Source organism: Bufo bufo, chromosome 3, assembly GCF_905171765.1.
Source record: "Bufo bufo chromosome 3, aBufBuf1.1, whole genome shotgun sequence".
NCBI lineage: Eukaryota > Metazoa > Chordata > Amphibia > Anura > Bufonidae > Bufo > Bufo bufo.
Window position 1 is genome coordinate 219,348,182 of NC_053391.1, and position 12,469 is coordinate 219,360,650.

The following is a 12,469-nucleotide window of genomic DNA, read 5'->3' on the forward strand; positions in this document are numbered from 1 at the left end:
ATTTGTAGTTTTACAACAGCTGGAGAGCCGCAGTTTGCCCATCCCTGTGTTAGGGAATGGAATAAATAGCAATACCCAGATACCATGTTATTAGGAATGAACCCTTGAAGCTGGGTCTAGACACATGAGGAGGTCTAGCAGAAGGCCCCTTGAAGATGAGCAACCCCTTTAAAGGGTTTGTCCAGCTTTTTTATTTTTAAACTTTGAACTCTACCCTGTTCTACATGATGAAAATGCTCAACTGCTCCCAGCTGCTCCATTCAGCAGTATTCCATACCTGTCCTGTAAGCCTCCAGCCAATGACTGGCCTCCATGGTGACCTGTTCCCAAGTGGTTGCTGGATCATATGCCACTTTGAGACACAGCTGAGGCCAGCCATGGACTGGAGTGGCGCACATGACCTCGTCCTTCCTAAAGTTTACAGCAGGAGGCCCAGAAGACCGCAGAAGAAAGCCAGGGACTCAGAACAGAGTGGTGGGTAACAAGTGAGTATGACTTTTTTTCAGGTTGGCGTAGAAAGTTAAAAAAGTCCAAAAAGCTGAACAACTGGTTTTCTGAGAATTGCAATATCTGATCGGTTGGGGACCAACACCCTGGACCCTGCCGATCAGCTGTTTGAGAAGGCATTGGTGCTTGCAATAGCGCCACAGCTTATTGCAGTAATGTTATATCCATTGGTCATGTAGCCTAGGCACAGGTCAGCTACACTGAAGTGAATGTTGCTGAACGCAATACGTAGCGCCGGTGCCTTCTCAAACAGTTGATCGGCAGGGTGTCCGAGTGTCGACCCCACCAATGAGATACTGAGAATCCTATCCAAAGGACAGGTTATCAGTTAAAAAAAAACTTAAGAAATGAAGAAATGCCCAAAACAGGGCTAAACATAACACAAGGACAAAGGCAATTCACGACTGTCGACTGCTGCCGTTTAGTAAAATACACCAGTAATTAGAGGATGTGTATGGTTCCAAAGCCTAGAAGTTTACATTCTGAAATCCACAAAGTCAAAAACAAGAAGTGGCAAGATCAATGTTGTTTTACCTCGCAGAATGTTCCTGCTAATGTGTGGAAGCACAATTTCCACATTCAGACCCCAGGACTGCTACGTAATGTGATCCTGTTCTAAGAACATGTTTATTTGTCCTCCATCTTCGAGGTTTTGAAGTTTTTAGACTACAGAGAATGAAGTCACAAATGAAGCAGATCCAGACATACGAGCAGCACTCGCTGACTGTCAAGACAACCGAAAGTCTGGATCAGCAAAATAACAGACTGATTGTAACTGTGATTCTGCAGAGGAACCGGTTAAACTGGTCAAGGAACCAAATAATCTAAAGGCCTAGTACACCATGATCGCTTAACTTTCCTGATCACTGCAAACATGTCCGGTCATTCGCCAATAAACAAGCAAAGGCTCATTTGTCATTGATCGCATCTTTATTGCAGTCATAAAATAATTGCTTGTCTGAAGCAAACCGGGGATGTGCTGCTGACAAAATGCAAACTGCATGAAGGACTAGTGTTTACCATACTGTTTGATGATGGTACAAGCGCCAATCAACATACGGCATTATTGGCTGGTACTCGTTTACAGTAGGCTATCTGCCAATGTAAGAACCTTAACGCCGGGCATGTACATTTGATTTTGGCAGGACACATGATCTATTGTGTATGGGGTCTCAAGATTCTCCTGTGACCAAAAATTTCAGGGAAAAAAGGCTTGCCGAAATCCTTTTGTTTTAAGGCTAGTTTCACACTAGCGCTTCAGAACCAGCAGGCTGTTTCGGCAGGGCTGCCCGATCTCTCTGCATTCCGGAATTGCCAGAAGCTTAAATTTGCCATCTGATTTTCTTCCAGCCGATTGTTGGCATATTTGCCGGGTTGCATCTAGATCTCCGCCGATCCCCATTATAGTTAACGTTTAAGCTTCCGGCAATGCCAGAATGCAGAGAGATTCTCAACGCGCTAGTATGAAACTAGCCTAAGGGAGATAAGCCAACACCAGAAGTGTCTGGCAATGGCTTAAAGGGGTTGTCCGGGTTCAGAGATGAACCCGGACATACCCATAATTTCACCCCAGAGCCCCCTGACTTGAGCATCGGAGCAGTTCATGTTCCGATGCTCTCCTTTGCCCTGCGCTAAATCTCGCCAGGCACGGGCTTTTTTTGTTTACAATCACACACTGCCGGGCGGAAGCTTACGCCCGGAAGTGTGTTCGGTGACGTCACCGGCTCTGATGGGCAGGTTTTAGCACTGCCCTAGCCGTTATACTGGCTAGGGCAGCACTAAAGCCTGCCCATCAGTTCCAGTGATGTCATCGGGCTTCCTGGCAGCCCCATGGAGAGCCCAATACGTCACCGGATCACCAAAAAATGCCTTTGCCCTGCGCGATTTAGCACAGGGCAAACGAGAGCATCGGAGCATAAGCTGTTCCGATGCTAAAGTCAGGGGGGCCGCCGGGGTGAAATTATTGGCATGTCCGGGTTCAGCTCTGAACCCAGACAACCCCTTTAAGGCTACTTTCACACTAGCGTTCAGAGCGGGTCCGTCTGATGTCTGCTCAGACGGATCCGCTCCTATAATGCAGACGTTTGTATCTGTTCAGAACGGATCCGTCTGCATTATAGTTTTAAAAAAATTCTAAGTGTGAAAGTAGCCTGAACGGATCCGTCCAGACTTTACATTGAAAGTCAATGGGGGACGGATCCGTTTGAAGATTGAGCCATATTGTGTCATCTTCAAACGGATCCGTCCCCATTGACTTACATTGTAAGTCTGGACGGATCCGTTTGCCTCCGCGCGGCCAGGCGGACACCCGAACGCTGCAAGCAGCGTTCAGGTGTCCGCTTGCTGAGCGGAGCGGAGGCTGAACGCCGCCAGACTGATGCATTCTGAGCGGATCCGCGTCCACTCAGAATGCATTAGGGCAGTACGGATGCGTTCGGGGCCGCTTGTGAGCCCCTTCAAACGGAGCTCACGAGCGGACACCCGAACGCAGGTGTGAAAGTAGCCTAATCTGGGTAAACACGTTTAATAACAGGATGAACAATCAATCACTTGACAGCTATCTCTACTGACTCCTCCATACACACAAACGTTCAGCTCAGGAGTTGGGAGCTGCCCATAAACATTAAAGTGTTGGCTGAACAACCATTTGACTGACAGCTATCTCTCCCGACAATGCACTAATGTGTATGGGGGCCTTTACCCCCCCTGTCTCTATTGAGAACACAAACATGCTCGGCCAAGCAGACATGTATATGGGATAGTCGAAAGCGATAGCGGTTGGTCAAACAGGCAGTTATCCAATATGTATGGCTAGCCATAATTCATTACCAGTGCAAAGATCTGATGTCCCATCTACAGTTTCTGGAGCTCCTATCCTCACAGTTTCAAGCTGTCCGAGAGATGTTCCCTCTAAACATTTATCTTTATTTCCACAGGAACAAAAGGTTCAGGAATTAGAAATTGGGTGGTTTAGATTTTTATGGCCAACGCCTCAAATTCAACCTCCACAGGTAACTCCATAAGTTACACAGAAAAGCATCCACGTTACTACTACATACCCTAAAAAGGTAGGGAATATGTCAAAAGACAACCCGCCAATTACCAGAGATAAATCTCATGTCTACGACCTTCTAAAATATATGGGCTCACATATGCTTGTTAACAAGTTATTTCAAAACTATGGGCATTAACAAACATGGAGTTGGCCCTTCCTGTTCTCCTTCAGAATCCTCTTCTAGACCTTGACACGCAGAGGAATTGTAATGCTTCAGCTAGAACTAAAATATCTAGTCCAAATCACAAAGGCATCCCAAGGCTATTGGTTCTTCACCATCAACTATTATGGCTGACATTGTGTATATGAACAACAAGGAGTCTCCTGTTATCCATCAGACCTAGATTTGTCCTTCAGACTACCGAATTAGGTTTTACCAGTCCAGAAAATGTTTTCACCAAGTCCAATGGCAACACCACCTAACACTGGCATTCCACAAGGTGGTCTTAGGCTTATCTACTGCTGCCTGCCCAAGGATACCTACCGTATATACCATAAAGCTCTGTTGAGCTGTGTTTCTGCTGATGGTGCTTTCCAAAGGCAATCTGGAAAGCAGAAGCAAGTCATATAACACAATATAGATCAGTTTTACGTGCTATGTGCTTCAGCAAATTGGCAGTCACGTTATGTTTGTTTTGTGGCCTACCACTCTGCAGCCGAGCTGTTGCTGTCTCTAGATGGTTTCAATTTAGTATAGCTGGATTTAAAAGCAATCTCTCAGGCCCCTCTCGCCGTCCTCTCTGAGGGCAGCATAGCGTAGTGACAGACTAATCTCAGTGGTCTGTCACTTAGGAGTTAAACTATTTTCGAAGGCTTATATTAGACCTGCAGATCTTCTAGGCAATGGTCAGGAAGGAATCGTTCTATTCCAGCAATTGCCTACTCGTTACAGTGGAGGAGACCGCTGTTATTACATGTAGCAATCGCCTCCACACTATGAGAAGGAGGGATCGCTAATGCCATCCCTCATCCCCATCGAGAATCATTATTTGCCGGTGGCAGATTGCGATTACACCCAGGACTCCCACCAATCAGCTATTTGAGAAGGCACCGGTGTTCGCAGTAGCGTCACAGCCTTCTCTCAGCTTTCCCTAGGCCAGTGACGTCACGTTCATTGGTCACATGACCTAGACGCAGCTCAGCCCCATAGAAGTGAACGGGGCCGAGCACAATACCAAGCACAGCCTCTATACACAGTACTGCGCTGGTGCCTTCTCAAACAGCTGAATGGCAGGGGTCCCGGATGTCGGACCCCCACCGATCAGATACTGATGACCTATCCGGAGGTCATTAGTATCTCAAGATGGTCAGTGGTTCAACACCTGTGAAGATGTCCCTGAAGGATCCATGAAAGCTTAGCTGAAAATTCATTTCAAGAGCATCTCCTACCTACGGTCCATGAAACATGGACAAAACACAGATGCCCTCCGTGTTGTGTCCATGTTTTTTCACGGACCCGTAGACTATAATGGGCATGATGTATCCATACACATGGACAAAAATAAGGCATGCTTCAGGAGTGTAACCACGGACTGTGGAAATCTGATGTGCGAATACACACATTAACCACCTCCGGACCGCCTAACGCAGATTCGCGTTCCGGAGGTGGCAGCCCTGCGCTCAGCGACTCATATACGCATCATCTCGCGTGAGCCGGGATTTCCTGTGAACGCGCGCACACAGGAACGGAAGGTAAGAGAGTGGATCTCCAGCCTGCCAGCGGCGATCGTTCGCTGGCAGGCTGGAGATGTGATTTTTTTAACCCCTAACAGGTATATTAGACGCTGTTTTGATAACAGCGTCTAATATACCTGCTACCTGGTCCTCTTTGTTTGGATCGACCACCAGAGGACACAGGCAGCTCAGTAATATGTTGCACCAAGCACCACTACACTACACCCCCCCCTGTCACTTATTAACCCCTTATTCACCCTTGATCACCCCTGATCACCCCATATAGACTCCCTGATCACCCCCCTGTCATTAATCACCCCCCTGTAAAGCTCCATTCAGATGTCCGCATGATTTTTACGGATCCACTGATAGATGGATCGGATCCGCAAAACGCATACGGACATCTGAATGGAGCCTTACAGGGGCGTGATCAATGACTGTGGTGATCACCCCATATAGACTCCCTGATCACCCCCCTGTCATTGATCACCCCCCGTCAGGCTGCATTCAGATGTCCGTATGATTTTTACGGATCCACGGATACATGGATCGGATCCGCAAAACACATACGGACATCTGAATGGAGCCTTATAGGGGGGTGATCAATGACAGGGGGGTGATCACCCCATATAGACTCCCTGATCACCCCCCTGTCATTGATCACCCCTCTGTAAGGCTCCATTCAGACATTTTTTTGGCCCAAGTTAGCGGAAATTATTTTTTTTTTCTTACAAAGTCTCATATTCCACTAACTTGTGTCAAAAAATTAAATCTCACATGAACTCACCATACCCCTCACGGAATCCAAATGCGTAAAAATTTTTAGACATTTATATTCCAGACTTCTTCTCACGCTTTAGGGCCCCTAGAATGCCAGGGCAGTATAAATACCCCACATGTGACACCATTTCGGAAAGAAGACACCCCCAGGTATTCCGTGAGGGGCATATTGAGTCCATGAAAGATTGAAATTTTTGTCCCAAGTTAGCGGAAAGGGAGACTTTGTGAGAAAAAAATAAAATAAAATCAATTTCCGCTAACTTGTGCCAAAAAAAAAAATTTCTATGAACTCGCCATGCCCCTCATTGAATACCTTGGGGTGTTTTCTTTCCAAAACGGGGTCACATGTGGGGTATTTATACTGCCCTGGCATTCTAGGGGCCCTAAAGCGTGAGAAGAAGTCTGGGATCCAAATGTCTAAAAATGCCCTCATAAAAGGAATGTGGGCCCCTTTGCGCATCTAGGCTGCAAAAAAGTGTCACACATCTGGTATCTCCGTACTCAGGAGAAGTTGGGGAATGTGTTTTGGGGTGTCATTTTACATATACCCATGCTGGGTGAGAGAAATATCTTGGCAAAAGACAACTTTTCCCATTTTTTTATACAAAGTTGGCATTTGACCAAGATATTTATCTCACCCAGCATGGGTATATGTAAAATGACACCCCAAAACACATTCCCCAACTTCTCCTGAATACGGCGATACCACATGTGTGGCACTTTTTTGCAGCCTAGGTGGGCAAAGGGGCCCACATTCCAAAGAGCACCTTTCGGATTTCACAGGTCATTTACCTACTTACAACACATTAGGGCCCCTGGAAAATGCCAGGGCAGTATAACTACCCCACAAGTGACCCCATTTTGGAAAGAAGACACCCCAAGGTACTCCGTGAGGGGCATGGCAAGTTCCTAGAATTTTTTATTTTTTGTCACAAGTTAGTGGAAAATGATTGTAAGGAAAAAAAAAAAAAAAAAAAAAAAATCAATCATTTTCCACTAACTTGTGACAAAAAATAAAAACTTCCATGAACTCACTATGCCCATCAGCGAATACCTTGGGGTGTCTTCTTTCCAAAATGGGGTCACTTGTGGGGTAGTTATACTGCCCTGGCATTCTAGGGGCCCAAATGTGTGGTAAGGAGTTTGAAATCAAATTCTGTAAAAAATGACCAGTGAAATCCGAAAGGTGCTCTTTGGAATATGGGCCCCTTTGCCCACCTAGGCTGCAAAAAAGTGTCACACATGTGGTATCTCCGTATTCAGGAGAAGTTGGGGAATGTGTTTTGGGGTGTCATTTTACATATACCCATGCTGGGTGAGATAAATATCTTGGTCAAATGCCAACTTTGTATAAAAAAATGGGAAAGGTTGGCATTTGACCAAGATATTTATCTCACCCAGCATGGGTATATGTAAAATGACACCCCAAAACACATTCCCCAACTTCTCCTGAATACGGAGATACCACATGTGTGACACTTTTTTGCAGCCTAGGTGGGCAAAGGGGCCCATATTCCAAAGAGCACCTTTCGGATTTCACTGGTCATTTTTTACTGAATTTGATTTCAAACTCCTTACCACACATTTGGGCCCCTAGAATGCCAGGGCAGTATAACTACCCCACAAGTGACCCCATTTTGGAAAGAAGACACCCCAAGGTATTCGCTGATGGGCATAGTGAGTTCATGGAAGTTTTTATTTTTTGTCACAAGTTAGTGGAATATGAGACTTTGTAAGAAAAGAAAAAAAAATCATCATTTTCCGCTAACTTGTGACAAAAAATAAAAAGTTCTATGAACTCACTATGCCCATCAGCGAATACCTTAGGGTGTCTACTTTCAGAAATGGGGTCATTTGTGGGGTGTTTGTACGGTCTGGGCATTGTAGAACCTCAGGAAACATGACAGGTGCTCAGAAAGTCAGAGCTGCTTCAAAAAGCGGAAATTCACATTTTTGTACCATAGTTTGTAAACGCTATAACTTTTACCCAAACCATTTTTTTTTTTTACCCCAAATTTTTTTTTTTTATCAAAGACATGTAGAACAATAAATTTTGAGCAAAATTTATATATGGATGTCGTTTTTTTTGCAAAATTTTACAACTGAAAAATGTCATTTTTTTGCAAAAAAATCGTTAAATTTCGATTAATAACAAAAAAAGTAAAAATGTCAGCAGCAATGAAATACCACCAAATGAAAGCTCTATTAGTGAGAAGAAAAGGAGGTAAAATTCATTTGGGTGGTAAGTTGCATGACCGAGCAATAAACGGTGAAAGTAGTGTAGTGCAGAATTGTAAAAAGTGGCCTGGTCTTTCAGGGTGTTTAAGCACTGGGGGCTGAGGTGGTTAAAGTCCATGGGTACATGTACTGTCTGTGGAGACCACAGATGGCATATGTCCATGATTCAATGATGTATGACTAAGGCCTAATACAGTAACGGCAAGGGTGAGATCTGCGGCAAAAACACATCAAATCTGCAACAAAAACGGCAAGGAAAAACACATGCGGATTTTGGTTCGGCAACGCAGAGAAATGTATCTGAAAACGGGTGCAGAATTTCTGTTTTCAAACCCGCATCTGCGTGCAGGCACCAGTGGGCTACCCGCATGGGAATTACATGCGGATGCTCAGGCAGAAATTAGACAAATGTCACCTACACTTTGCTTTTTTGTTCCATCCGGAAACTTCACCTGCCGTTCAGATTGTGAAATCTACAGCGTGGCACTTTGTGCGATTTTGGGGGGGCGAGATCCGCAGCAAAAATATTTTCAGCCTGCACCAAAATCCGCAAGTAACACATGTGGTATTTGGTGTGGATACACACAGAAATCTGAAAAACGGAATTTCTGCAAGACAGCCTGCACCCGTGTTGTACCAAACAGATGGCTTTAGGGAGTCATGGAAGAGGAATGATCTGCAAATCAGAACCACATTATTCCACAAAACCGAGCCATTTTATGTACCGTGTTTTTCCCCTAAAAGGCACACTCTTCGCCCCAGTGCGTCTTATGGGGCAAATACTAATGAGCGCTGATTGGTGGCATGATCTGAGGTCTAATGGAAAATATTTTTCCCTCTTTTAAAACCTAGGTGCATCTTATGGGCAGGTGCGTCTTATAGGGCGAAAAATACAGTATGGAACTTTAAAAAAAAATGTGTATAAAATATGAGTTTGTTATAGCTCTTTTTCCCCCCCAACATGTTCATTTGGCTCCATCCACCTCTGCCCCACCACATCATGCAGATCAGAACCGACTACATAAATAGCTTTAGGGCTCATGCACACGACTTTATTCTGTGTCCCAGCTCGGGTGGGGTTAATCAAAGCTGGTGTAAAGAAAAACTGCCTTAGTTGCCCCTAGCAACCAATGAGAATCCACCTTACATGTTTCAGAGCTCCTTTGGAAAAGGAAAAGTGGAATCTGATTGGTTACTATGGGCGACTAAGTCAGCTTTCCTCTAGACCATTTTTGACAAATTTCTCTTTGTATTTTTTTCGGATTGCACAAGGACCTATTAATGTCTATGGGTCCTTCAGCATCCATCCAACATGTCCTACTCTGGTCCGCTTTGATAGGAGTGAGAAAAATACAGGGTGCACACGTGACGTATCCGTATTTTGCAGATCGAAATATGAACATGGTTGTGTGCATGAGGACTTAGGCTACTTTCACACTAGCGTTTATGATGGATCCGGCAGGACTCAGCAAAAACGCTTCCGTTACTGATAATACAACCATCTGCATCCAGTTGTATTATCTTTAACATAGCCAAGACGGATCCGTCCACATTGACTTGCATCGTGGATCATGTCGGATCCGTCTTGCTCCGCATCCCATGACGGAAAGCAAACCACAACATGCTGCAGTTTGCTCTCCGTTATGAGAACGCAATGAGAGCATTCCGTTCTGTTCCGTCACATTTTGTCCCTATTAACAATGAATGGGGACAAAACGGAAGCGTTTTTCTCCGGTATTGGGACCCTATGACGGATCTCAATACCGGAAAATAGAAACGCTAGTGTGAAAGTAGCCTTATTCTGGAGACTACATGAGTCAGTTCCATCTCTGTATGACCCAACAGACAACAGTCCAGCCAGCTCAGGTGGTGGGTACATTCCCTGGCACGGTGACTACCTGCCTCTAGTCATCTCCATACAGTGCACCGCATCACATGGTCTTGCCCATGATGCCGCTGAGGTAGACCGATGTCCTCCATGACCAAGAACACAATAATCCAGGAAATGAACAGGATTACAGACCGCATTCTTCTCAGACAACCTCACTCAACCCAATATTATGGTTTGCAACAGGAAACAAATATGGCTCCTCGAAACATATCTACATATGGAAGTGACCAAGGTTTCCCGTCTATAATTGCGCTAATGAAGGTTATACAACATTCCTGTCAGCACAGTCATATTAACCGAAACATAAGCAACGAGAGAAAACAAACAGGCACGGGTCACCAAGCTTTTCCACAGTCCTGAGCGTGGGACTAGAACTAGAGGCCTATACCTCTCATGAGGCATGTCAAAGTTTGTGGTAGCTGTTATGGCGGCCATATTGCTTGGGAGGTCGGAGATTCCCCAGAAACACATAACCAATGGCTGAGGATAAATGAAGGATTCCCATTTTCTGACGGTCTTCTTCAGGAGTAAACGCTCTTCAACTATCATGACACCAAAAGTGTGTCACTTCAAGGAAAAGATGTCAGCACCGTGGAATGAAGAAGTGGTGAAATGCTCATACAGTTGTGTGACAAGAGCTGACAGGACACAATACTCCACTTGTTCTAGTGCCTATAGACTATACAATGGAGTGGCGGTCCATTGTCACCGCCATCAGCGCGTCCTCTGTGTGTGAAAACAATGAACACCTTGAACACAGACTGACACTGAGGAACGTGTACTCCTATGGCAGGAGCAGTCGCGGAATAGAAGTGGCTTAGTAGAAGTCTTTGTTGACCTGGCATTATAAAAGGGGTAAAGTGAGCACAAGTCAGGCTACATCTGGATGCCAATGTCACAACCTGGCATGGGCCCACTTCTTCACAGATGGATTGCCGGGAATAAGGCGGAGTGCTTCCTTATATTACTAAACACCAGATAATTCCTATACATTAACCTGTGAAGCTCTTAAAGGTGAAATCTGAGGATATCACAAAATTCTAAGTCCTTTTTGATGGCGCCATGCTTAGAGAGGGATGATTGTCCCCCCTCTTTTCTGCTTGACTATTTCAGAACACAGTATTAGGTAACCCATCTAACGCTCAAGGACCCATCTAACGCTCAAGGACCGTCCCAAAATCAAAGCGCCCTTTACTACCCCGCGTATAGATCACAAATAATTCCCTTCTGCAGGAATACGATGCAGGCTGTGACCGATAACACGGATAATGCTACATATTGGCTGTTATAGGCATAATAGGATTACCCTAATCCTCCATAAAACAAAAGATTACCAGCGTTACTGGATTCTGTGCAGCAGGCGACTGGATTCGCCCCTATGATGGCTGCAGCAGTATACCAGCCCATGTGCTATCACCCCGTCCAGTACGCCCAAATCCACCCTGTTACCAACAGATAACGCTACAGCCTATGGGACGACATGCAGAAAACACGAATCGCATGGATGTCGGCGACAGAGGACATGGCGGTCGTCAGATGCACACAATGCTGGTATGAGTGTAATCATTCATTATTAAACCGTACGACCAGTGGCCGATCTCAGTGCATCTAGGGGATGTAGCAATATTGTAAGGCACAATGGCCAGGTCGATCACAGATCTGCAGATCCAGCAGCACTACAGCTTGACACAATCGTGTGGAGATCTATCGATCTGATTGGGACAGACGAGGAAGCGATTATTACAGAAGACTCTATACAATGGAGCATCGGGCACAAACTGTACCTGCTGTGATGGGGCCCTCGGGCTTCCTTGTCAGGATCATCATGGCTGCCAGCTGGAGGGCTCGGCGCAATCCATCCCCGGGCGCGGCTTGGGCTCCTATACGGGACACTGCTCTGTCTCCGTACACAACCAGACTAGCGATCGATCCACAGCCCCAGACTGAGGCCGTGCGGGGCTGAGCTAACGGGGAGGGCGGAGTCGTCGCGATGGGCGTGCCCTACGAGTAAACTTGCTGGGAAGTGTCTCCTATTGGAGCTTGGGGAGAAGGGGCGGGGCTATTGAGGTACGGAGTTTTGCGAGCAGTAGTAGCGGAGGGGAAGTTACAGGAAGGAGTGACTGGGGCGGATGTGGTGGGGGGGGCTCCCGAGAAGAGGAAGCTGTGCTGCTGCAAAACATGCCCAAGGGGGCGACTGAAACCCCTATGTAAATACCAGACTGTAGCGATCGGAAAAGTCACGTGATTACCCCGCCCATTCAGAGGACTGCCGAGCTCTGCTGCTTAGTTGCTAGGCAGACTGACGCGTTCGGAAGGAGCCGGGC

General features: G+C 45.9%; 1 protein-coding gene across 1 annotated transcript in view; it reads right to left on the reverse strand.

Annotated features, from left to right (window-relative positions):
• DYRK3 (dual specificity tyrosine phosphorylation regulated kinase 3) overlaps positions 1-12,108 on the reverse strand; it is a 36,298-nt gene extending 24,190 nt beyond the window's left edge. The window contains exon 1 of the mRNA XM_040423950.1: positions 11,930-12,108. Within this exon, the coding sequence (XP_040279884.1) occupies positions 11,930-11,972 (43 nt within the window). The 5' untranslated portion in view covers positions 11,973-12,108. The remainder of the gene's footprint in view (positions 1-11,929) is intronic.
• Positions 12,109-12,469: the final 361 nt, after the last annotated feature.